Source organism: Lampetra planeri, chromosome 3, assembly GCF_965212315.1.
Source record: "Lampetra planeri chromosome 3, kcLamPlan1.2.h2, whole genome shotgun sequence".
Taxonomy (NCBI): domain Eukaryota; kingdom Metazoa; phylum Chordata; class Hyperoartia; order Petromyzontiformes; family Petromyzontidae; genus Lampetra; species Lampetra planeri.
This window is the reverse complement of record NC_136109.1, coordinates 11,386,069-11,413,536: the sequence shown is the minus strand read 5'-3', so window position 1 is coordinate 11,413,536 and position 27,468 is coordinate 11,386,069. Positions and strand designations below refer to the sequence as shown.

The following is a 27,468-nucleotide window of genomic DNA, read 5'->3' as shown; positions in this document are numbered from 1 at the left end:
ACGACAACAAACTAAACACACAAAGAGCAGTGGTAAATAAAAATAAGTTTTAAATCGAGATGATTTCAAAGTGAGGTGGAGACGGCGCCACGCAAATCCACCACGTGGAGAGAGAAAACAAATCTCGATTCCTGGCTCTGCCCCCTCTCTCTCTCTCACTCTTGTCTCCTCTGCTATGAAGAAGAGCCATGACCCGAAACGTCGACTATTGCTTTCCGTGGGAGGGGGCATTGTTATCGTCGACTTGCGTTGGGAGTTAGCTTTTTTAATTAATATTATGATCATAATAATTATTATCATTTATTGTGCAGTATCGGTGATGTAGGATCGGACGCAGCAGGGGTCTGGAATGAGCGAGAGAAGAGAGCGATGTTCACGTGCGTTTGTGAACACGCGTTCGTGAACACGTGTTCGTGAACACACACACGTGCGTTCGTGAACACGTGTCCATGAACACGTGTTCGTGACCACGTGCATTCAGGAACACGTGCATGAACACATGCGTACGTGTCTGTTCGTGAACACACACACGTGCGTCCATGAACACGTGTTCGTGAACACACACACGTGTGCGTTCATGACCAGGTGCGTTCGTGAACACGCACAACGTGTTCGCGAACGCTCGCTCATTCCAGCGACGCCGGCCGCGAACTTGATTCTGTTCATTGGCATTTTCGTCGATGATTTTGTTTTATAAAAGTTTGCTTTAGCGCGCCAATAACAAAAACAACAACAACAACAAAAACCTCGTCGAAGACAAACAAATAAAACGTCTCTTAAAACGCAAACGAATCAACAACAACGACAACGGTTTCACGATTTCCCCCTCGCGTCCGTGTGTCGTTCTTTACGCTTGCGTCAAGAGTTTACTCACCGATAGCCAAAATAAATTCCCGTGCCCCGGGTGAAGGGAGAGAAAATATAAAATTAAATTAAATCACAATCTTTGCAATAATTACCATTTACCCTGGTCAACACACTTTTTCTGGCATGAGGTATTCCAACGATTTATAAGGTAATTTTGGGGTGCTGATTACAAATCTGGCATCAGTTTTTGTCTATCACATCGGGTTTTTTTGAGATAACAAATATTGCATTTTCAATAAAAACTGCAGAAGAAAAAATATGAAATGGATGTGGATATCTACATAAAATTATATTATAAACGCACTTTCCTAAAAATACAGCACCATATTTTAACACTAAAGCAGCCACTGACTCGCAACAAGTTGCAATCGTAAGTGACAGAGTTAATTTCGGGTAAAATCAATGAAAATGGGGTATGCCGATAGCATAAAAATGAGATGTGATAGAGCAAATCTGAGATCAGATTTGGAATCAGCACCCTGAAATTAGTCTAGAACAGCTGCAAAAGTCCAGGCCAGAAAAAAAATTTTTTTTTTGTTGACCAGTGTTATTATTATTATAGCATGGGACCTTTTTTTTGTGCCAGTATCAAAGTATGAAGGCTGCCAAAAAAGGGTGTCCCGTGGTGTATCTGCTCATGCCGAGCTACCGATGCTCTGATACGTGTGGCATTGCCCTTGCCCCGTTCGCCTGATGGTGTCGTTCTCTGGGTCCTGACACTTGTGGTGGTGGTGGTGAGACTTTAGGCCCTGGGGTGGGGAAACCTTCTTTCTGCCAAGGGACATTTGGATATTTAGAACTTCATTCGCGGGGCCATACAAAATGATCAACTTAAAAATTAGCCCGTTATGTTTGATCAAACATTTCATGAACTCGCCCCTAATGTGATGGGCTGGAACTGCTTCTCTTTGCCGAGGCGTGTGATGTTAGCTGGTTATTGATTATGTTGCTGCTTTTGATTTAAAGCTTTCGTGACTGCGGGGATTCATCTTCTTGGTTCTTTCGGTAAAGTCACGTAGAAGGGAAATTATAAAATAATAAAAATATTAAACAGCAAAATTCTCACGACGTTTCGACCGCAACACAAGCAATCATCATCAGGTGTGAAAGCCACAGCAAGGAAATTTGAAAAAAAAAAAATCTTGCTGTGGATTTCACACCTAATGATGATTGCTTGTGTTGCAGTCAAAACGTCGTGAGAATTTTATCGTTGAATATTTGTATTATTTTATTGTTTTATATTTTTATTACTTTATTATTTCCCTTCTACGTGACTTTACCGAAAGAACCAAGAATACGATGATGTCGCTGCTACTCGCAACTGCTTTGCCAGGTTTGCTCCGAGATTTATTGAATTTCGAGTCCCACCCTGCGGTTGCCTTGGCAGGGCCACACCGAATGAATTCGTGGGCCTCATACGGCCCCGCGGGCCGGACGTTCCCCACCCCTTGCTTTAGGCCATAAAGAAGGCTGCTGCTGCTGCTTGCTGCTGCTGTGTCTCTGGTGTAGGCCAGTCAGTTTCAAAGTCAATGCCTCGTGTATCGTTATCAGAGCGCGTTTGTTTTGGCAAGTTCACCACCACAGGTCCTGTGTGTGGTTCATGCAGGACTTGATTCCTTGCATAAAGCTATCTCCATTTGGTTAAATTTCGATTTGAAGCTTTCGTGACTGCAGGGATTCATCTTCTTGGTTCTTTCGGTAAAGTCACGTAGAAGGGAAGTAATAAAATAATAAAAATAAAACATAATAAAATAATTCTCACGACGTTTCGGCCACAACGCAAGCAGCCGTCCTCAGGTGGAGAACAGGTCTGTCAAACGCTGTCTTCTCGACAGACCTGCTCTCCACCTGAGGACGGCTGCTTGCGTTGTAGCCGAAACGTCGTGAGAATTATTTTATTATGTTTTATTTTTATTATTTTATTATTTTCATTCTACGTGACTTTACCGAAAGAACCAAGAAGATGTATACATTTGGTTGTTTGAACATCTTAACAAACAACTCCTGCTTTATTGGCAGCAAGGGTAAAACATCTACTTTTATTTTTCATGTTCATTACACTGGTCAACAAAAAAAAAAATTCTGGCCTGGACTTTTGCAGCTGTTCTAGACTAATTTCAGGGTGCTGATTCCAAATCTGATCTCAGATTTGCTCTATCACATCTCATTTTATGCTATCGGCATAGCCCATTTTAATTGATTTTACCCGAAATTAACTCTGTCACTTATGATTGCAAGTTGTTGCGAGTCAGTGACTGCTTTAGTGTTAAAATATGGTGCTGTATTTTTAGGATAGTGTGTTTATAATATAATTTTATGTAGATATCCACATTTATTTAATATTTTTCTTCTGCAGTTTTTATTGAAAATGCAATATTTGATATCTCAAAAACCCGATGTGATAGACAAAAACTGATGCCAGATTTGGAATCAGCACCCCAAAATGACATTAATACCGATGGAATACCTTATGCCAGAAAAAGTGTGTTGACCAGTGTTATTAATGTAGTTTCACAAAAAATGTAACCGGCCGATTAACACTTCAAGCCCATTTTACCTTTCTGGAAAGAATTGCCATCTCTTTACCGTATAGGATCGATATATAGATTCTATATCTATATCGATTCTGTATATATCTTCAATATCTATATCGGTTCTACATATCGATTATATATAGATTATTTATATAAATTATATATAGATGATATTCATAGATTCCATATCTATATAGATTCTATATATATCTAACCTATAGACCCTATATCGATGTATAATCTATAGATTTAATATCTATGTATAGATTCTATATATAGATTCTATATATAGATTAAATATCTATATAGATTCTTATTCTTGGTTCTTTAGGTAAAGTCACATAGAAGGGAAATAATAAAATAATAACAATTCAAGATCATCAAAATTCTCACGACGTTTGTTATTATGTTTAATTCTTATTATTTTATTATTTCCCTTCTACGTGACTTTACCGAAATAACCAAGAATACGAATCCCTGCAGTCACGAAAGCTTTAAATCGATATATAGATTCTATAGATTTAATAAATATAGAATCTTATTCTTAGGTTTTTTTAGGTAAAGTCACGTAGGTAAAAAATTAAAATTAATAAAAGTAAAATAAAATAAAATCACGACGTTTCGGAGGCAACACAAGCTTCCGTCTTCAGGTGGAACCGTCACAGCCACGACAGCTGTATCAAGTAAATGAGAGATTACAAGAGCTACCACTCTGTATATATATATAAAATCTAGAAATATAGAATCTATATAGATCTATCCATAATAGAGGTTTTTTTCGGGTGTAGATCGCGTGAATATGAACGTTGTGTCGTCAAACCCGCCACCACCACCACCCGGCACAGCCAATTAGTGATGGTTGTGTGACGAGTACGGCACTACACCGGTGGTGTGGTGTTGGAGAGTAAACCCACGACAACATTGACAACCGGTGTGCTGGACTGGTAACGGATTGGCCATAACCCCCCACGAAAAGAAAAACCTCCATTATGGATATTGGTCGTGTTCAACAGATCTACATATTTATATTCTCAGCTAATAGACGTAACGGTTACTCCCCCCCCCCCCCCCCCCCCCCGTTGATTCACGATGGCAATTCGCTTGGCTCCCACCACCCAGGTCACCTGGTTCATCAATCCTCCCAACGCAATAACGGCAGCCAATGTCCAACCGCGGATGTTCCAACCATCAGCGAATCGGCGCCCTTTTTAAATCCTTTATATTAAGTTCGCTTGCTTGCTTAGGACCGTGCAAATCTTTCGGTCGTTTTTAACCCACTTCCCGTGATCCAATCGAGCTGACATTTTCCGCACAGACTCGTTGTGCGTGACAATTAACGTTCGCGAAAAGTTTTTTCAAAAATTTTACACTTTTTAGGACAAAAATATTATATTTAATTACCAATTGCTTAATGGTGCAATGCAATCATCTGACCCATAGGTGGCAGCCATCTCAAGCCAGAGGACGAGAGGACTCTAGCCGCCACGCATATAAAGGATTTAGAGTGAAAAACTTTGTTTTTGCGGGTTATACTTGTTTAAAATTCATTCGAAATCTTCACCATCGTTCGATCGTCCCGACTGCAACAGGAATTACCGCCCCCCCCCCCCCGCAATTGGTGTCGTGGGGTAGTTGGCAAGTCGCGAGAGCCCCCCCCCCCCCAGCTACCCCCTCCCTGCCCCCCACAACTTTCCTGCCCCCCCCTCTCCCACACACGCACGAGACACAGAAACAGAGACAACCTTCGGCCCTTTCTCCCCGTGCCGGACTGGTGGTTGGTGGTGGTGGTGGTGGAGGAGGAGGTTGAGGAGGAGACAGCGATAACTGTGGTGGTGGTTGGTGGTGGTGGTGGAGGAGGAGGTTGAGGAGGTTGAGGAGGAGACAGCGGTAACTGTGGTGGTGGTAGTGGTGGTGGTGGAGGAGGAGGAGCGGGGAGGAGGAGGAGGGAGGAGGAGGGAGGAGGAGGTGGTGGTGGTGGTGGGGGAGAGCTCACCGGCCGTATAACCCCACAGGGCACTCACGCGTTATTAAACTCAGCAGAGGGTGGGGGGGCGTTGGGGGTGGGGGGCTGGTGGTGGAGGGACGCCCTGCAGGCATAGGTGCGATGAGCCCCCCCCCCTATTCTTACATCGGTGAGGAGTTGGTGTCGGGGGAGGGGGAAGGCTGGGCGAGGGGCAGGGGGGGGGCTTACCAGCGTTACCTGTCAAGGTCGTGACTCCTACGGTTTAATTTTTGTGTTTTGTGAGCGATGTGGACAAGGTTTAATTAAACGAGGTTGCGGGGGGGCGAGGAGGGGGCTAGGGGGTGGTGGCTTTGTCGTCATCGACAGACTGGGCCCGGCTCGCTCCCACCCCCCCGACATCGCCCGGCAGGGATTATTCTACCGTCGGTGCGTCTGCGGACGATAGCGACACATCTTGCGCGGGGTTTTTTTTTGTCTATCTCACTCACTCTCTCACTCTGCTTCTGTCTCTCTCACTCTCTTATTTTCTCCCTCCCTCACTCTCTCAATCTCTCTCTTTTTGTTACGATCAGAGGAAACAAGAAGATGCTCGGTGTAGTCGGCACTTTGCTTCGTTCATCATTTCGTAATTTTTTTTTTAATAATAACAACTTTGCTTTATGTAAACCCCCACCTCTCGCTCACTCTCTCGCTCACTCTCTCTACCCTCTCTCTCTATCCCCCCCTCTCTCTCTACCCCCTCTCTCTCTACCCCCCTCTCTCTCTCTACCCCCCTCTCTCTACCCCCCTCTCTCTCTCTACCCCCTCTCTCTACCCCCTCTCTCTACCCCCCTCTCTCTACCCCCTCTCTCTATCCCCCTCTCTCTCTACCCCCTCTCTCTACCCCCCTCTCTCTCTACCCCCTCTCTCTACCCCCCTCTATCTCTCTACCCCCTCTCTCTACCCCCTCTCTCTCTACCCCCCTCTATCTCTCTACCCCCCTCTCTCTACCCCCCTCTATCTCTCTACCCCCTCTCTCTACCCCCCCTCTCTCTACCCCCCTCTCTCTCTCTACCCCCTCTCTCTACCCCCCTCTCTCTCTCTACCCCCTCTCTCTACCCCCTCTCTCTCTACCCCCTGTCTCCCTACTCTGTCTATGTTCCCCGTGTTTTCTATGTAATTCTTTTACGACGACAACTCCCTTCCTCTCTCTCTCTCTCTCACTCTCTCCCTCTGTCCCTCCCTTTCCCTCCCTCTCTCTCACTCGCACAGAGTCGTTCGAAGTCAAAATCGGGATATTTTGTCCGAGCAGAGGTTTTCCTCTGGGCTGGGTGGGATAGGGGTGGATAGGGGTGATGGGGTACTGCTGGACATATGTGCGAACACAGAAAGAGAAAGAGCTTTTTATATAGATGACTACGGCGTAAAAACAAAAAAAACATTTCGAATTCCGATATCCGAGTCATGAATCTCACCTGGACAAAAAAAAAAAACCCCGAAACGTCGTTATTAGTTGCAGGTTTTGCTGAACGTCAGTTTTAACACGTGGCAGCCTTTCGCAACCAAATATTATCCATAATGGATACTATTTTTTTTTGGGTGGGGGGGGGGATTAGATCGCGTAAATACATTTGCGCGATTTGATGAACGCCCCGGAAGGATAAGACGCGGCGTGATATCGCCCCGTCAGCCGTGGGTTCTACGGCAGGCGGCGGCCTCCTCCTCCTCCTGGACCACAACCACCAAAGACAAAGATCCCCCGTGTAGCCTTCACAGACTGTTGGGGCAAGTGCTGTTAGCGAGCAGCACCTTTGAAGGCCGGCGCGGCACACGAGTGGGTGGGGTGGCCAGCACCACGCCGCGACCGCCTTTGTCTCGCCCAGTGGCGATGTTTACTACGCGCCACCCCAGGGGACTCATTTGAGGCTGAGTCGACCTAGGGGAGGCCCAGTACCGGTTCAGATAATCGCCACCGGTGTTTGGCCGTGAGCGTGAGTCGAACTCGGCTCGCCGGCTTCGTAGCGCAGTGCAGCGCTAACCGCTGCAGTACCGCTCCCCACCACCACCAACCACCACAACCACCACCAACAACCACCACCACCACCACCACCACAAAACCCCGTGGTAGACCCACGCGTCGCCCCCCATCCTCCACAACCCGCCTTGACCCTCCCTAGCCAGCCAGACAGCTGAGGGGTCCGTGTCCCCTGCTAGGGGGTCTCTAGGGGGTCTCCCTGCCTGGGGTATAACCTGGCAGGGGGTCTACCTGCTAGGGGGTCTCTAGGGGGTCTCACTGCCTGGGGTCTCCCCGCCCACCCTCCGTGACTCCCGTCATTCCTCGTGTCTCTGTGCCGGTCTTCTCCTCCTCTATGCCACCCATCCCACCACCACCCACCACCACCCACCACCACCACCCCATTCTGGGTGGCACGAACGCTTCCCAACTTCCCAACGCGCGCACATCCCCTCGACCCCTCCTCCTCCTCCTCCTCACCCCCCTTCCTCCAGCGCCCCCCCTCCCTCCCTCCCTCTTTCAATTCCCACCTCCCCCACCTGCTGATAAAGAGAAGAAATCAAATCAGCGGTCGATAATTCTCAGACCCTCTCCCCATTTTCCAGAACCCCGGAAGATCGCCGCTGCCGCTACTTATCCCGAGTCCGAACGCTCTCCCTCCCTCCCGTCCGCAATAGGGGGGGGGGGTATGTTGGTTGGTGGAGGGGGGGGGGGCAGGCAGGCAGGCAAGCCTCGCTATTTATTAGACTTACGTACCCGTTAAGAATAATTTTTCGTTGTTTGATCGTCACCAAAAAAAAAAAACCAAACAATTTTTGGGTATTATTTTCTTTGCTTTTTTTTCTACACATTTATATCTCTCTCTCATTTAACCATCGTCCCCCCCCCATCACCCCCACCTACCCACCCAGCCGTGCCCGCCTGCTCCATCCACCCCCCCCACCCCACCCGTGCCGGCCTGCTCCACCCGTGCCCGCACGCCCGCTCCACCCACCAACTCACCCCCGCGCCCGCCTTGCCCGCGACCCTGAGCGCGGCTCGCATATTGTTGTGGCACGCACATGTTTTTCTTTTGCATACATCGATTTTCTTTCTTGCAACGGTGATCCCGGACCTGACAGCCACCACCACCACCACCAACCACCTCCTCCTCCTGCTCCACCACCTCCTCCTCGTCCCTTCCTTACCCTGCAACTCTTATTTCTCTCCTCCCGTGCGGTGCGGCGCGCGTGTGCGTGTGTGGTGGTGGTGGGGGGGGTTCGTGTCCGTCTCCTCCCGTTTGTTGTCCTTGTGCTCCTTGTGTTTGTTTACTTGTTTTCGTGCGCGCGCGCGCGTGCGTGTGTGTGCGCAAGCGAGGGCGCGCGCGCGTGTCCTTCCCCTACCCTCTCCCCACCCTCTCCCCACCCCCTCCCCCAAACGTGCGTTCGTCCCACCTACCTACCTACCTTAGACCTCTCTTACCTAACCCTGGTGCCCGTGATGTCTTCCCCAACCGCCCCTCCTCCCCACCACACTCTTCCCGTGGTTCTTTTGAGATGTCCGCCGTCAGGGATTGTGCGGGAAAGTCATCCTTGCGCGCGCGTGCGTGTGCTGGGTTGTGTGTGTGTGTGTGCTGGGTTGTGTGTGTGTGCTGGTGTGTGTGTGTGTGCTGGGTTGTGTGTGTGCGTGTGCTGGGTTGTGTGTGTGTGTGTACGTGTGCTGGGTTGTGTGTGTGTGCTGGTGTGTGTGTGTGCTGGGTTGTGTGTGTGTGTGCTGGTGTGTGTGTGTGTTGGTGTGTGTGTGTGCTGGTGTGTGTGTGTGCTGGGTTGTGTGTGTGTGTATGCGTGTGCTGGGTTGTGTGTGTGTGCGTGTGCTGGGTTGTGTGTGTGTGTGCTGGGTTGTGTGTGTGTGCGTGTGCTGGGTTGGGTGTGTGTGCTGGGTTGTGTGTGTGTGCGTGTGCTGAGTTGTGTGTGCTGGGTTGTGTGTGCGTGTGCTTCGTTGTGTGTGTGCTGGTGTGTGGATGTTAGGGGTGTGTGTGTGTGTGAGATGTGTTGGTGTGAGTGAGTAGCGCTTTAGTGGTGTGTGTGTGTGCTGGGGTGTGTGTGTGTGTGTGCTGGTGTGTGTGTGCGTGTGCTGGTGTGTGTGTGCTGGTGTGTGGATGTTAGGGGTGTGTGTGTGTGTGTGTGAGATGTGTTGGTGTGAGTGAGTAGCGCTTTAGTGGTGTGTGTGTGTGCTGGGGTGTGTGTGTGTGCGTGTGCTGGTGTGTGTGTGCGTGTGCTGGTGTTAGGGGTGTGTGTGTGTGAGAGAGATGTGTTGGTGGGAGTGAGTAGCGCTTTAGTGGTGTGTGTGTGTGCTGGGGTGTGTGTGTGTGCGTGTGCTGGTGTGTGTGTGCGTGTGCTGGTGTGTGTGTGCTGATGTGTGGATGTTACGGGTGTGTGTGTGTGAGAGAGATGTGTTGGTGTGAGTGAGTAGCACTTTAGTGGTGTGTGTGTGTGCTGGGGTGTGTGTGTGTGCGTGTGCTGGTGTGTGTGTGCGTGTGCTGGGTTGTGTGTGCGTGTGCTGGTGTGTGTGTGCTGATGTGTGGATGTTAGGGGTGTGTGTGTGTGAGAGAGATGTGTTGGTGGGAGTGAGTAGCGCTTTAGTGGTGTGTGTGTGTGCTGGGGTGTGTGTGTGTGCGTGTGCTGGTGTGTGTGTGCGTGTGCTGGTGTGTGTGTGTGCTGATGTGTGTATGTTAGGGGTGTGTGTGTGTGAGAGAGATGTGTTGGTGTGAGTGAGTAGCGCTTTAGTGGTGTGTGTGTGTGTGCTGGGGTGTGTGTGTGTGCTGGGGTGTGTGTGCGTGTGCTGGTGTGTGTGTGCTGATGTGTGCATGTTAGGGGTGTGTGTGTGAGAGAGATGTGTTGGTGTGAGTGAGTGGCGCTTTAGTGGTGTGTGAGTGTGTTAGAGTGAGTTCTGGGGTGTGTGTGTTTTATTCAGTGTTGGTGTGTGTGTGTGAGAGAGAGTGAGATGTGTTGGTGTGAGTAGCGCTTTAGTGGCGTGTGAGTGTTAGCGTGAGTGCTGGTGTGTGTGGTCTATTGCGTGATAGTGTGTGTGAGTGTTCGAGCGCTGTTGTGTGTGTGTGTGTAAATGCGTGTGAGTGTTAGAGTGAGTGCTGGTGTGTGACAGTCACATGTGGTGTACGTGTGTGCAATGTATAGTGTGCTGAGAGAGAGTGGCGGTTAGCGCCACGCTGCGCTACGAACCCGGCGACCCGAGTTCGATTCCCGCTCGCGGCCAACACCACCGGTGACGATTGTCTGAACCGGTACCTGGGCCTCCCCTAGGGCGACTCGGCCTTAAACGAGTGCCTGGTGCGGTGGCGCGTGGTCAACATCGCCACTTCTACGGCTGCCCGCGTGATTTGTCAGGCCACACCATCGCCTTTGCGTGCCGTGCCGGTCTTCACAGGCTCAACAGCGCTGGCTCTGCTAAATCTGTTACCGGCTATACGGGGGGGGGGGGGGGGGGGGATCTTTGTCGTGGTAATAATATAACACGGTGTAACACGATTTTTGTTCCTGGGTAGGAAGTGTTATTTTTTGTATTGCTCATTGCGTTAAAAGTATAGAAAATGTCTATTATTGCCCACAAACTTTGCTTTTGTGACCAGGACTTTACGTGAAGGAATGACGCAAATGCGCACCACGTTTTCTCATTTAAAATAGCTACATTTCGAAATGTCAATGTCCTGGTCACAAAAGCAAAGTTTGTGGGGAACAATAGCCATGTTCTGTACTTTTGAGGCATAAGCAATTAGGAAATAACACTTACTAGCCAGGAACAAAACAAAATTTTGTTACACAGTCTAATTGGCCGTATCCCCCCCCCCCCCCCCCGGGTGGCGAGGGTGATGTGGTGTTGATGGGTGTGGTGCTGAGAGATTTTACAGCAGGTCCGCCAGCTCTGCACGGTGACATTCCGCTCACCGCACCGCCCGTTCAGATGTGCTTCTGTGGCCGTCCGGAACGCTCTTGCTTCCGATGTTAGAAAGAAAGAGCCACTGGGAGCTGTACGATGCACTTTTAAATCTAGATTGAATTTTTTCTTTCTTTCTAACCGCTTTTGTGTGTTTAGTTTGTACTCCCCTCCTCCCCGCACCTCCGATTAGCACCGTTGGCGATGCACAGAGACCCATAGACTCATGCAGAGACCCGTAGACTCATGCAGAGACCCATAGACTCACATAGAGTCCCATAGACTCACACAGAGACCCATAGACTCATGCAGAGACCCATAGACTCACACAGAGACTCATAGACTCACATAGACACCCATAGACTCACACAGAGACCCATAGACTCACACAGCAGAGACCCATAGACTCACACAGAGACCCATAGACTCACAGATTCCCAGAGTTTGGTGTCCTTCCCCTCGCACCTGGCTACGTACGGTGCGAAAGAAGTTCAACATACTAAAACTATTCAAAACTAAACTATTTTTATTTGATTAATTAAGGCCCACTGAGCTATATCGTAGCTATTTTTCAGAGACAACCTGGCCACAAATGAAAGCTCAACGAAGTTGCTTATCAACATGCAAAAATGTACTCTCACTCTAAACGCGTGACGTTGATTCTAAATGTGGAGGGTAATACCGGAGGACCCGGAGAAAAATCCACGCGACCACGGGGAGAGAGAGAGACACCGCAAATTCCAAATATACAGCAGCAAGCGTCGGGGTCAGGGCCGAGCCCACGACCTCCTGTACACCAGGCGAGGTAGTCAACATCTCCTAGCCACCGTGATGATTATGAGAGAGAGAGACACGCAGACTCCAAATATACTGCAGCAGGCATCGTCAGGGTCGGGATCGAACCCACGACCTCCCGTATATCAGGCGAGGTAGTTAACATCTCTTAGCCACCGTGATAATGGGAGAGAGAGTCACGCAAACTCCAAATATACAACAGCAAGCATCGTCAGGGGTCGGGATCGAATCCACGACCTCCTGTACACCAGGCGAAGTAGTTAACATCTCCTAGCCACCGTGATGATGATGATGAGAAAGAGAGAGACACGCAGACTCCCAATATACAGCAGCAGGCATTGTCAGGGGTCAGGATCGAACCCACGACCTCCTGTATACCAGGCGAGGTAGTTAACATCTCCTAGCCATTCCATTCAAACTTCGCAACCTTTTCCTCTGACCCTCTCCACCCCACACTCCCTCCCTCCAGCGAAACTCTGAACAAAACAGGCAGTCTGATTCAGTCCATTTCCGTTGAGCGCGGATCATATCCTGCGATATTTATAATTCTAGCGCAATCTAGGATGCTCCTTCATGAAGTCGATTTCGTTTTGAAGCAGGTATACGGTAATAGAATAGATTTGGTTTTTTTCAAGTCGTTTGGGATTTTTTTTTATTTTAACGGCACAATTGCGGGCGAGTGATGCGATAAAATTAATTTAGAAATTTAGAAATTAATTTGACCCCGAGCTTCGTTGTCGCACGAACGAGTTCAAGGCTCCGTGCGCGTGTCTCCATGTGTGTGTGTATGGGCAGTGTGTGTGTGAGCTAGTGTGTGTGTGTATGGGCAGTGTGTGTGTGGGCCAGTGAGCATGTCTATGGGCTAGTGAGTGAGCGTGTGTGTGTGTATGGTCAGTGTGCGGGTGAGTGAGCGTGTGTGTGTATGGGCAGTGTGTGTGTGTGGGCTAGCGAGAATGTCTATGGGCTAGTGAGTGAGCGTGTGTGTGTGTATGGGCAGTGTGTGTGTGTGGGCCAGTGAGCATGTCTATGGGCTAGTGAGTGAGCGTGTGTGTGTGTATGGTCAGTGTGTGGGTGAGTGAGCGTGTGTGTGTATGGGCAGTGTGTGTGTGTGGGCTAGCGAGAATGTCTATGGGCTAGTGAGTGAGCGTGTGTGTGTGTATGGGCAGTGTGTGTGTGTGTGGGCTAGCGAGCATGTCTATGGGCTAGTGAGTGAGCGTGTGTGTGTGTATGGTCAGTGTGCGGGTGAGTGAGCGTGTGTGTGTATGGGCAGTGTGTGTGTGTGGGCTAGCGAGAATGTCTATGGGCTAGTGAGTGAGCGTGTGTGTGTGTATGGGCAGTGTGTGTGTGTGTGGGCTAGCGAGCATGTCTATGGGCTAGTGAGTGAGCGTGTGTGTGTGTATGGGCAGTGTGTGTGTGTGTGGGCTAGTGTGTGTATGGGCAGGGTGTGTGTGTGGGCTAGCGAGCATGTCTATGGGCTAGTGAGTGAGCGTGTGTGTGTGTATGGGCAGTGTGTGTGTGTGTGGGCTAGCGAGCATGTCTATGGGCTAGTGAGTGAGCGTGTGTGTGTGTATGGTCAGTGTGCGGGTGAGTGAGCGTGTGTGTGTATGGGCAGTGTGTGTGTGTGGGCTAGCGAGAATGTCTATGGGCTAGTGAGTGAGCGTGTGTGTGTGTATGGGCAGTGTGTGTGTGTGTGGGCTAGCGAGCATGTCTATGGGCTAGTGAGTGAGCGTGTGTGTGTGTATGGGCAGTGTGTGTGTGTGTGGGCTAGTGTGTGTATGGGCAGGGTGTGTGTGTGGGCTAGCGAGCATGTCTATGGGCTAGTGAGTGAGCGTGTGTGTGTGTGGGCAGTGTGTGTGTGGGCTAGCGAGCATGTCTATGGGCTAGTGAGTGAGCGTGTGTGTGTGTATGGACTAGTGAGTGTGTGTGTATGGGCAGTGTGTGTGTGTGGGCTAGCGAGTGCCCAAGCGATGTCACAAACTCCACTTTGAATGCAAGCGCTAATTCCCCCACGCTGCCAGGCCGCCCACCGCCCCCTTTCGCAGATGGCAGCAGCGAATCCCGTATTCGCATTCCTCTCCTCCTCATTATGATTCGTCTTATGAGTTTTGTTATTCGTTTCATTTTTGTTCCGTGTGCTCTGCACGTTCGGTTCTCGCTAAGCTGTCCACACGGGTCCCTGTGGGCCGTCGGGAGAAAAAAAATCACGGCTTCGGATGTTGAGAAACACGCCGTTCGTGACTCGCTCTCTCTTCCCGATTGAAAGTGGAGTCCAAGGCATCCCTTGGCAATGCGCGACTGGCACATGCCTTCCGCCTACCCGCCCCCGCATTGCCCTTGTGTCGCGTGTGGCAGCCAGCGTGTGCCAGCCAGCGTGAGTGTGTCAGGCAGAGTGTGGCAGTCAGCGTGTGACAGCCAGCGTGAGTGTGTCAGGCAGAGTGTGGCAGTCAGCGTGTGCCAGCCAGCGTGAGTGTGGCAGGCAGAGTGTGGCAGTCAGCGTGTGACAGCCAGCGTGAGTGTGTCAGGCAGAGTGTGGCAGCCAGCGTGAGTGTGCCAGCCAGCGTGAGTGTGTCAGGCAGAGTGTGGCAGTCAGCGTGTGACAGCCAGCGTGAGTGTGTCAGGCAGAGTGTGGCAGTCAGCGTGTGACAGCCAGCGTGAGTGTGTCAGGCAGAGTGTGGCAGTCAGCGTGTGACAGCCAGCGTGAGTGTGCCAGCGTGAGTGTGCCAGTCAGCCTGATGAGTGTGCCAGCATGAGTGTGCCAGCCAGCGTGAGTGTGACAGCGTGAGTGTTCCAGCGTGAGTGTGCCAGCCATCGTGCATGTGCCAGCCAGCGTGATGAGTGTGCCAGCCAGAGTGTGCCAGCCAGAGTGAGTGTGACAGCCAGAGTGAGTGTGACAGCCAGAGTGAGTGTGACAGCGTGAGTGTTCCAGCGTGAGTGTGCCAGCCAGCGTGCGTGTGCCAGCCAGCATGATGAGTGTGCCAGTCAGCGTGTGCCAACCAGTGTGAGTGTGCCAGGCAGCGTGAGTGTGACAGCGTGAGTGTTCCAGCGTGAGTGTGCCAGCCAGCGTGAGTGTGCCTGCCAGCGTGAGTGTGACAGGCAGCGAGTGTGCCAGCGTGTGCCAGGCAGCGTGTGCTAGCCAGCATGATGAGTGTGCCAACCAGCGTGAGTGTGCCAGCCAGCGTGAGTGTGCCAGCCAGCGTGAGTGTGCCAGCCAGCGTGAGTGTGCCAGCCAGCGTGATGAGTGTGCCAACCAGCGTGAGTGTGCCAGCGTGAGTGTGCCTGCCAGCGTGAGTGTGCCAGCCAGCGTGATGAGTGTGCCAGCCAGCGTGAGTGTGCCAGCGTGAGTGTGCCAGCCAGCGTGATGAGTGTGCCAGCCAGCGTGATGAGTGTGCCAGCCAGCGTGAGTGTGACAGGCAGCATGATGAGTGTGCCAACCAGCGTGAGTGTGCCAGCCAGCGTGAGTGTGCCAGCCAGCGTGAGTGTGCCAGCCAGCGTGAGTGTGACAGGCAGCATGATGAGTGTGCCAACCAGCGTGAGTGTGCCAGCCAGCGTGAGTGTGCCAGCCAGCGTGAGTGTGCCAGCCAGCGTGATGAGTGTGCCAGCCAGCGTGAGTGTGCCAGCGTGAGTGTGCCAGCCAGCGTGATGAGTGTGCCAGCCAGCGTGAGTGTGCCAGCGTGAGTGTGCCAGCCAGCGTGATGAGTGTGCCAGCCAGCGTGAGTGTGCCAGCGTGAGTGTGCCAGCCAGCGTGAGTGTGCCAGCCAGCGTGAGTGTGCCAGCCAGCGTGAGTGTGCCAGCCAGCGTGAGTGTGCCAGCCAGCGTGAGTGTGCCAGCCAGCGTGATGAGTGTGCCAGCGTGAGTGTGCCAGCCAGCGTGATGAGTGTGCCAGCCAGCGTGATGAGTGTGCCAGCCAGCGTGAGTGTGCCAGCCAGCGTGAGTGTGCCAGCCAGCATGATGAGTGTGCCAACCAGCGTGAGTGTGCCAGCCAGCGTGATGAGTGTGCCAGCCAGCGTGAGTGTGCCAGCGTGAGTGTGCCAGCCAGCGTGATGAGTGTGCCAGCCAGCGTGAGTGTGCCAGCGTGAGTGTGCCAGCCAGCGTGAGTGTGCCAGCCAGCGTGATGAGTGTGCCAGCCAGCGTGAGTGTGCCAGCCAGCGTGAGTGTGCCAGCCAGCGTGAGTGTGCCAGCGTGAGTGTGCCAGCCAGCGTGATGAGTGTGCCAGCCAGCGTGAGTGTGCCAGCCAGCGTGAGTGTGCCAGCCAGCGTGATGAGTGTGCCAGCGTGAGTGTGCCAGCCAGCGTGATGAGTGTGCCAGCCAGCGTGAGTGTGCCATCGTGATGAGTGTGCCAGCCAGCGTGAGTGTACCAGTCAGCGTGTACCAGCCATCGTGATGAGTGTGCCAGCCAGCGTGAGTGTGCCAGCCAGCGTGAGTGTGCCTGCCAGCGTGAGTGTGCCAGCGTGATGAGTGTGCCAGTCAGCGTGAGTGTGCCTGCCAGCGTGTGTGCGTGCGGTTCTTTGCCGGCATGCCAGATGCACCGTCCCCATGAGTTGCATGCCGAGTCTGGTGGATGCCCCCCTCCCCTCCACCCCTCCTTGCCCTGACCCCCCCCCCCCCCTCAGCCCCTCACCTTGACCCCCTCGACCCCGACATATTCGCGACGCCGTCTCTACCCCATGGCCACGAACAGCAAGCCCAAGGTGGTCCTGGTCGCCATTGCGGGAGGCACGGCTCGTGCAAAGGCAAAGATGCCCCGTGTAGCCTCTAGCAAACTGTTGGGGCAAGTGCCTACGAAGGCCGGCACGGCACGCGATGGGGTGGGGCGGGTGGGTGGCCATCAAACACGCCCGACCGCCTTTGTCTCCCCAGAGGCGATGTTTAGCACACACCCGCACCAGGTGCTCATTTGATGCCGAGTCGACCTAGGGGAGGCCCAGGACCAGTTCATATCGTCGTCACGGGTGTTGGCCGTGAGCGGGAATCGATCCCGGGTTCGCCGGGTTCGTAGCGCAGCGCTAACCTCTGCCGGAGAGTTCAAAGGCAAAGATCCCCCGTGTAGCCTCTAACAGACTGTCGGGGCAAGTGCTGTTATTCGCGAGTAGCACCTCCGAAGGCCGGCACGGCACACACACCCACTCACATACACACGCACACACACACACTCACGTACACGCACACACACACTCACGTACACACACACACACTCACGTACACACACACACACACTCACGTACACACACACACACACTCACGTACACACACACACTCACGTACACACGCACACACACTCACGTACACGCACACACACACTCACGTACACACACACACACTCACGTACACACACACACACTTACGCACACACCACACACTCACGTACACACGCACACACACTCACGTACACACACACACTCACGTACACACGCACACACTCACGTACACGCACACACACTCACGCACACACACACACACACTCACGTACACACACACACACACTCACGTACACACACACACTTACGTACACACGCACACACACTCACGTACACGCACACACACTCACGTACACACACACACACTTACGCACACACACACACTCACGTACACACACACACACTTACGCACACACACACACTCACGTACACACGCACACACACTCACGTACACGCACACACACACTCACGTACACACACACACACTCACGTACACACACACACACTTACGCACACACACACACTCACGTACACGCGCACACACACTCACGTACACACACACACTCACGTACACACGCACACACACTCACGTACACACACACACTCACGTACACACGCACACACACTCACGTACACGCACACACACTCACGCACACACACACTCACGTACACGCGCACACACACTCACGTACACACACACACTCACGTACACGCGCACACACACACTCACGCACACACTCACGCACACACTCACGTACACGCGCACACACACACTCACGTACACACTCACACTCACGTACACGCACACACACACTCACGTACACACGCACACACACGCACACTCACGTACACGCACACCACTCACGTACACACGCACACACACACACAATCACGTACACACACACGTACACGCGCACACACACACACTCACGTACATACTCACACACACTCACGCACACACTCACGTACACACTCACGTACACGCGCACACACACACACGTACACGCACACACACACTCACGTACACGCACACACACAAACACACACACACTCACGTACACACACACTCACGTACACACTCACACTCACACACTCACGCACACACTCACGTACACACTCACACTCACGTACACTCACACTCACGTACACACACACACTCACGTACACACACTCACGCACACACTCACGTACACACTCACACTCACACACTCACGTACACACTCACGTACACACACACACTCACGTACACACTCACACTCACGTACACACTCACACTCACGTACACACACACACTCACGTACACACTCACACTCACGTACACTCACACTCACGTACACACACACACTCACGTACACACACACACACTCACGTACACACACACACACTCACGTGCACACACACACTCACGTACACACACACTCACGTGCACGCGCACTCACACTCACGTACACACACACTCACACTCACGTACACACACACACTCACGTACACGCGCACACACTCACGCACACACACACACTCACGTACACGCGCACACACTCACGCACACACACACACTCACGTACACGTGCACACACACTCACGTACACGCACACACACACTCACGTACACACACACACACACTTACGCACACACACACACTCACGTACACGTGCACACACACTCACGTACACGCACACACACACTCACGTACACACACACACACACTCACGCACACACACACACTCACGTACACGCGCACACACACTCACGTACACGCACACACACACTCACGTACACACACACACACTCACGCACACACACACTCACGTACACGCACACACACACTCACGTACACACACACACACTCACGCACACACACACTCACACACTCACGCACACACTCACGCACACACACAAACACTCACGTACACGCGCACACACACACTCACGTACACGCGCACACATGTACACGCGCACACACAAACACACACACACTCACGCACACACTCACGTACACACACACACACTCACGCACACACTCACGTACACACACACACACTCACGTACACGCTCACACTCACACACTCACGCACACACTCACGTACACACTCGCACTCACCTGCACGCGCGTGCGTGCACGTGCACAGCTACGGCAAATGGAAACCCGGGTCACCTTGGGCTGCAGGTTTCCCCCACCCCACCATGGTTCGCAAACAAACGAACACCCCCCCGCCCCCTCCCACAGTCGCAGAATATGTGCCTCCCTCTTGGGAGCATGTGTATGGTGCCGGCCCCACGCGGATTCGTCCCAGAGAGCTCAAGTTAAAGCGTCGCCGCCACCGCCGCCGCCGCTGCTGCTGCTGATCGGGCTGAACGATGAATCGATTTGAAATCGATGAATCGAAATTTGAAGCAATGCGATGAGCACGTCGCAGAGGCTGCGATTTTTTGTCGATTTCAAAAAAGTCCCTGTTAGTTTCTCATCGGAATTGTTTTATTGTTTTAACCTTATTTATTTAACTTAGCCAATTGTTCCATGTTTGATCGTTCTCTTTCGATTGAAACATTTTAATAAATGCATGTTGGAAGCAATTCGTATCTTTTAAGTTCTCATCCTTGCATTCGAATATTTTGAGCAGTTCATATTTTGATGATATCACGCGGTAACGCTCCATCATCACGTGTTTAAAAATCTACTACACGGTGAATATTGAACTGAAGCTCGACTTCAACAATTTTAATCGCAAATCGCAATATCTGTCAGAAAAATCTCAATTAGACATTTTCCCCAAATCGTTCAGCCCGAGTCTGCCGCCGTCACCGCAGCCGCCGTCATCGCGATAGCCGCTGTCACCGCGATAGCCGAGAGGGACTCGGGCAAAGAGCGGCTCTTGGAACAGAAGCGCCACCGACGCCGCTGCCGACGCCGCCGCCGTAGACGACTTCGACGCAGAGGCGGCGGCGGTGGTGGCGGTGTTGGTGGCGGTGGCGGTGGCGGTGTTGGTGGTAGTGGGGCTTCTTGCCGGTACATTTTTCGGGCGCAGAAAGTTGCCGATAGGTCCGCCTCGGCTTGGTGGCAAGGGAGAGGCGGCGGGGGGGGGGGGAAGCGGCTGTAGTGGCAGCGGCGGCAGCGGCGGCGGTGATCTTGAACTGCTCGTAACGTGCGTACGTTGAACTTCTTTCGCACCGTACGCACGTGGGGAGGCGGCGGTGGCGGTGGCGGAACAGCCGCCACAACAACAACAACAACAAACTAAGTGCAAACAAAAAAACAACCAACAGCTCTCTCTCTCTCGACGGACGCTCGCCGTTCCTTTGGCGGACGAGGCCGCCGCGCAAGATGACGCGTTGGCATCCTGGGGTGCACGGAACTATTACGCATGCACGCGGGGCAAACTCCCCCCCACTGCCCCCCCCCCTCCCACGAGCCCCCCCTCCCTCCCCGTGCCCCCCCCCCTCCCTACCCCCCCCCCTCCCCCCGCGCGCCCCCCTCCCCAAACCTGTTGTTTCCTCGGATGACTGTTTACGACGCATACAATGGAACCCGCTCAGTGTCGCGCCGGAAATTCACAAGTCCGCTGAGCGAAGCCGGGTCCGGCAAACAGAAAACTCGGTCGGCTTAGTAACCACGTTTCTCACGCGGGCGCCAGGACGGGTTGGAGGGGGTGGGATGAGGGGGGTGGAGATGGAGGGGGGCACGGGGATGGGGTGGGGGGGGGGCCCATGCAGTGGCAATGTCCAAATTTGCCCGGTTAGCCCCGGCTGGTGCTGGCTGGTCCTGGCTGGTTCGAACTGGTCCCAACTGGTCCCGACCGGCCCCGGCTAGCGCCCCCCCCCCTCCCCACCCGGCGTGGTTAAAATCCGCGGGTGGTGGTGGTGGTGGTGGTGGGCGCAAAACGCGGTGGGGGGGGGGGGGGTTAGAAAATAACAACAAAAACTAAAAATCATCACCCATCGGGCATTGTTCCGGACCTCACGGCATTCGAAGGGTTCCACTGTATGTCCACGTGGTGCCGTTCTTTTACCCCCACGAAGTGTGTCGTGTAAAAACGATTCTTTATTTCTTTAGTTTAAGTTTTCTTTCCTGCCCCCCCCCCCGCCGCCTCGCCTCGCCTCGCCCCCTAACCTCCTTCCACGCCACTTTGACTGTGGGTCGTCTTTGGTTTTTTGTTATTCTTTAAAACCAAGGTTCAGGTTTTTAGCGGCGGCAGTTAGCGTTACACACACACGTATATATGCGCGCTCCGTGTCATATATATCCATGAAATTATTGTTATGATTTTTTAAAACATCTTTTCAAACCCTAACCCCGACCCACCCACCCACTCACCCGCCACCAACCACCGCCGCCAATTCGCATCCATCGAAATGTCAAAATGTTTTTGCCGGTAAATTGCTAACGCCCCCTTCCCCACCACCACCCCCTGCACTATACCCATCCCTACCCTCCCCCCCCACCTGCCATCCGTTTTAAATGCCGGTCTCGATCAAAACAAATCAGGGGGGCGAAGTGTTAATAGAAGGTTCCACTTTAGCGCGCCTCGCCCAAACCCCATTCATTTTTCGAGAGCACGGCGCAGAGATAGGTGACAGCAGACCGACCTAATCTCAATGCGGTAAGGGACGGGGGGGGGGTGGGGGCTCCTCCACGTACGAGCGTACGGCCGACGAACTTTCAGAGTTACGGACAAACCCGATCCGTAGGTCGTAAGTTGGTGGTGGCGTCTGCGTCCGCGAGTCGATTGTGCAACTCGCAAAGCCGTTCATTCCCCCGCCGCGCGACGCGTTTCGAATCGACAGGCAGTAAACGTTTTGGACTTGAGAACGCATCGACTTACGCACAGACGCCTCTGGAACCTAGCTCGTTCGTAAGTGGAGGAGTCCCTGTAATTGTAATAATTTAACAGAACGACAAAACAATTGTTTTTACTTAACGACGAATCTTTTATGGCTGGAAAAACAAACTAGAAACTAAAAACAAACCCAGTTTGTAATGGAACGGTGTCAAGAGTATCTGTTTGGCTGGCTTGTGCCTGTATTCTGCTGCGGTTATTTTCACGGTTCTGGTTTATTTTTGTGTTGTTGCCATCGTGTTCGGTCCGTCCGTCCGTCCGTCCTGTCGTCTTTTGTTTTCATCTCCACTCACTCGCTCGCTCTCTCTCTCCTCTTCATGAATTCACCGCTCGCGTAACGATCAACCCCCCCCTCCTTCTACAAAGCATGAATCCCCCCCCCCACTTCACCGAACCCCCCCTCAACCCCCCCTCTGCCCCCCCCACCCCACTTCGGACGCCCCTCCCTCGGGACCCACCCCCCCCCCAAAACATTAACAACACCCCCCCCCCCATCTCATTCCCGTTGCCAACCCCCTTCCTCCTCCTCCTCCTCCTCCCGTCATTCGAATAATTTTTCATTCGTTTTTTTCCACCTCGTTTTTTTATTTTTGTCTCTCTCTCTCTGCTTGTTCTTCTTGATTTCCCCCCCCCCCACACCACCACCACCAACCCGTTCCGTCATAATCCACCTTCCCGTTATCATCATTATCATCATCATCGTCATCATCGTTATCCTTCCTTTGGTTTTGTTTTTCTGTTTGTTTTGTTGGTTTCGTTTCTGGAAATCCCCCTTCCCCCCCCCCAACCCCCGCCGCCCCCCCCCCCCCCCCCGCCACAGTCCGCCACGTGCCGCCGAGGCTGACGACGCCGCCGGTAAGCCAGGAGGTGATGCCCGGCGCCAGCGTGAACGTGACGTGCGTCGCCACGGGCTCGCCGCTGCCCTACGTCAAGTGGATGTCGGGCGGCGAGGACCTGACGCCCGAGGAGGAGATGCCCATCGCTCGCAACGTCCTCGAGTTGAGCAACGTTCGCGAGAGCGCCAACTACACCTGCGTGGCTCTCTCGTCCCTCGGCGTCGTCGAGGCCACCGCTCAGATCAGCGTCAAAGGTGTGGGGGGGTGGGGGCGCGGGAAAGGTGATGCTGTGGTGGGTGGGTGGGTGTGGGGGGGGTGGGCGCCTCCGTGGCGAGATGTTAACTACCTCGCCTGGTACGCAGGAGGTCGTGGGTTCGATCTCGACCCTGACGTGTGTCTCTCTCTTTCCCCGTGGTGGTCGCGTGGATTTTTCTCCGGGTCCTCCGGTTTGAAATCCGTCGGCGATGTTCTGGGTGGTTTTTATTAAATCCTTTATATTAAGTTCACTTGCTTGCTTGCGTGCTTACGACCGTGCAAATCTTTCGTTTTTTAACCCACTTCCCGTGATCCAATCGAGCTGACATTTTGCACACAGACTCGTTGTGCGTGACAATTTATTTTCGTGAAAATTTTTTTCCAAAATTTTCAACATTTTAGGAAAATTTTTTTTATATTTAATTACCAATTGCTTAATGGTGGCAGGCAATCATCTGACCCATAGGTGGCAGCCATCTCAAGCCAGAGGACGAGAGGACTCTCGCCGCCACGCATATAAAGGATTTATAGTGAAAAACTTTTTTTTACGAGTTAATTTTTTATATTTGTGAACGCTTGCCGACTAAGGCGGAGGTTTTGATTGCTGTGGGGTGGTGGCGGGTGGGTGGGTTGGGTGGGACGGTCCGTCGGTGAGGTGGGTGGGTGGGTTAGGTGGGTGGGTCAGTCGATTGGTTGGGTCGGTAAGTGGGTGGGTTGGGTTGGTCGGTGGGTGGGTTGGTTCGTCAGATAGTTTGGGTCGTTGGATTAGGTGGGTCGGTGGGTGGGTTGGGTGGGTGGCTTGGGTGGGTTGGGTGATTCGATGGGTGGGTTGGGCGGGTGGGTGGGTGTGGTGGGTCGGTTTGTGGGTTGGGTGCATCGGTTGGTGGGAGAGTTGGTGGGTGGCTGTTTCTATATAAACGCTTGCGGACGTTCGGTGGAGATTGCTGTGGGGTGGTGGCGGTGGTGGGTGGGTTGGGTGGGTCGGTCCGTCGGTGAGGTGGGTGGGTGGGTTTGGTGGGTGGGTCGGTCCATTGGTTGGGTCGGTAAGTGGGTGGGTTTGGTCGGTCAGTGGGTGGGTGGCAGAGGTCGCAAACGGGTTTTGATTCCTTACCCGTATCCCGTACCCGGCCGCACCAGGGTCGCAATCGGGTACCCGATACCCGTACCCTACCCGATACCCGGCTACCCGTACCCGGCCAGGTACGGGTACGGGTACCCGTTTGCGACCCTGGTGCGGCCGGGTACGGGTAGGCCGTGAGTCACTGGTGAGTAACCCTCTTCTTCTTGGTTCTTTCGGTAAAGTCACGTAGAATGGAAATAATAAAATAATAAAAATAAAACAATAATAATTCTCACGACGTTTCGGCTACAACGCAAGCATCCGTCCTCAGGTGGAGAACAGGTCTGTCGAGGAGACAGAGTACCCGTTTGTCAGTAATTTCACTCATTTCGGGTAGGGTACGGGTAGGGAACGGGTACCAGTACCCGGCCCGGTACGGGTACCCGTTTGCGACCCTGGTGCGGCCGGGTACGGGTACGGGTAGGCCATGAGTCACTGGTGAGTCACCGTTTGTCACTCATTTCGGGTAGGGTACGGGTACGGGTAGGGAACGGCTACCAGTACCCGGCCAGGTACGGGTACCCATTTGCTACCCTGGTACGGCCGGGTACAGGTACAGGTAAGGAATCAAACCCGTTTGCGACCTCTGTGGGCCGGTGGGGCCATGCGGGCGGCAGCGTGTGGGCGATGAACGCGCGGGCGGACACGCGGATGTCTCTCGTCGTCAACGGCGGTGGCGGCGTTTTTTTTAAATCCTTTATATTAAGTTCGCTTGCTTGCGTGCTTGCGTGCTTGCTTGCTTGCTTACGACCGTGCAAATCTTTCGGTCGTTTTTTAACCCACTTCCCGTGATCCAATCGAGCTGACATTTTCCACACAGACTCGTTGTGCGTGACAATTAATTTTCGTGAAAAAAAAATTCCAAAATTTTACACTGTTTAGGGGAAAAAATTTAAATATTTAATTACCAATTGCTTAATGCTGCCAGACAATCATCTGACCCATAGGTGGCAGCCATCTCAAGCCAGAGGACGAGAGGACTCTGGCCGCCCCGCATATAAAGGATTTAGAGAGAAAAACGTTGTTTTTACGGGTTAATTTTTTTGTTTTGTCCGATGGGCTCAGCGGCACCCTCCCTCCCAAACGGGCCCTCCAAACCCCGGGGCTTCCTCGAGTGAGTACGGCGGTCGCGTTTCAGACGCCGTTCGAATCGTGTTTGTGGCGAGCGTGACCCAAAAGCCTGTTGAGGTTATGCGGGGAATCTCTGTGTGGTTGTGTGCGTGTGTCCGTGTGGGAGAGTGCTCGCTAACAGCACTTGCCCCAACAGCCTGGTGAGGCTATACTGGGAATTTTTGTGTGTGTGTGGGGCAGGCTCGCTATCGGCACTTGCCCCAACAGCCTCTTGAGGCTATACGGGGGATATTTGTGTGGGTGTGGGGTGGGCTCGCTAACAGCACTTGCCCCAACAGCCTGGTGAGGCTATATGGGGGATCTTTGTGTGTGTGTGTGGTGGGCTTGCTATCGGCACTTGCCCCAACAGCCTGGTGAGGCTATACGGGGGATCTTTGCGTGTGGCGGTCTCGCGAACAGCACTTGCCCCAACAGCCTCTTGAGGCTATACGGGGGATCTTTGTGTGGTTGTGTGTGTGTGTGGGGCAGGCTCGCTAACAGCACTTGCCCCAACAGCCTCTTGAGGCTATACGGGGGATCTTTGCGTGTGGCAGTCTCGCTATCGGCACTTGCCCCAACAGCCTCTTGAGGCTATACGGGGTGGGGGTTGTGGGGATCTTTGCCTTTGCTGCCGGTGACCTCGCCGTCCGTGACCGCCACCGGCACGGCCGCCTCCTTCACCGCCGGTGACGACGCCGCCGGTCTGCATGTGACCCCCCCCCCCCCTCACCACCACTCACCCCCCCACCCCTCACCCACTCACCCACTCACCACCCCCTCACCACCAGCCCTGCCGCGCCCGCCGGGCGCCCCCGTGGTGACGGAGACGACTCCGACGAGCGTGACGCTCACGTGGGACTCGGGCAACACGGAGCGCGTGAGTCACTACACGCTGCTCTACCGCCCGCGGCACGCCGGCCACGGCGGTGGTGGTGGCGGTGGCCACGGCGGTGGTGGCGGCGGTGGTGGTGGTGGCGGCACCACCACGGGGACGCGGGCGAGGCCAGCGCCGGCCGCGCCGTTGGAGCCCACGGCACCCTTCCAGGTGAGCGCTCACCGCTCGCCGCGGTGGTGGTGAGGGAGGAGGTTGTGTGTGTGTCGATGGTGGTGGTGGTGGTGAGGGAGGTTGGTGTGTGGTGTGTGTGTGTCTGTGTGTGTGTCGATGGTGGTGGTGAAGGAGGTGGTTGTTGTGTGTGTCGATGATGGTGGTGGTGGTGGTGGTGAGGGAGGTTGTTGTGGCTGTGTGTGTGTGTCGATGATTGTGGTGGTGGCGGTGGTGGTGGTGAGGGAGGTTGTTGTGTGTGTGTGTCGATGATTGTGGTGGTGGTGAGGGAGGTGGTTGTGTGTGTGTCGATGATTGTGGTGGCGGCGGTGGTGGTGGTGAGGGAGGTTGTTGTGTGTGTGTGTGTGTGCTAGATTTCCACACGATGATGAATCATGCACTCGCGCGCACGCACATACACGCACACCATCACACTCACTCGGGCGCATGCACTCACACACTCACGCACGCAAGTAGATACACACACCTACACACACTCACGCACTCACGCACACTCGCACGCACGTACATACACACACGTACACACACACACCTACAAATGCGCCCGCGTACACACGCACGTAAAAACAAGTACAAAGACCCCCCGTATAGCCTTAACAGACTGTAGGGGCAAGTGCCGTTAGCGAGCAGCACCTACGAAGGCCGGCACGGCACACGAGTTGGGTGGGTGACCAGCACCACGCCCGGCCGCCTTTGTCTCCCCAGTGGCGATGCTTACTACACACCTACAACCAGGTACTCATTTGAGGCTGAGTCGACCTAGGGGAGGCCCAGGACCTGTCTAAATAACCGCCGTTGTCCGCGAGCGGGAATCGAACCCTCGTCGCCGCTGACCGCCGCCGCCGCCGCCGCTCCCCCCCCCGCGCGCGCAGGAGATCGACACCGTCACCACGACGCGCTACACCGTCGGCGGCCTGGGCCCCTACTCGCAGTACGAGTTCCGCGTGGCGGCCGTCAACACGGTGGGCCGGG

At 53.5% G+C, this 27,468-nt stretch overlaps 1 protein-coding gene across 1 annotated transcript in view; it reads left to right on the top strand.

Moving 5' to 3' along the window:
- The window catches only part of LOC144734362 (receptor-type tyrosine-protein phosphatase S-like), a 232,586-nt gene that overhangs the window by 103,848 nt on the left and 101,270 nt on the right, over window positions 1-27,468 (top strand). The window contains 3 exon segments of the mRNA XM_078616477.1: window positions 22,930-23,202; window positions 26,222-26,478; window positions 27,369-27,467. Coding sequence (XP_078472603.1) covers window positions 22,930-23,202; window positions 26,222-26,478; window positions 27,369-27,467 — 629 coding nt within the window.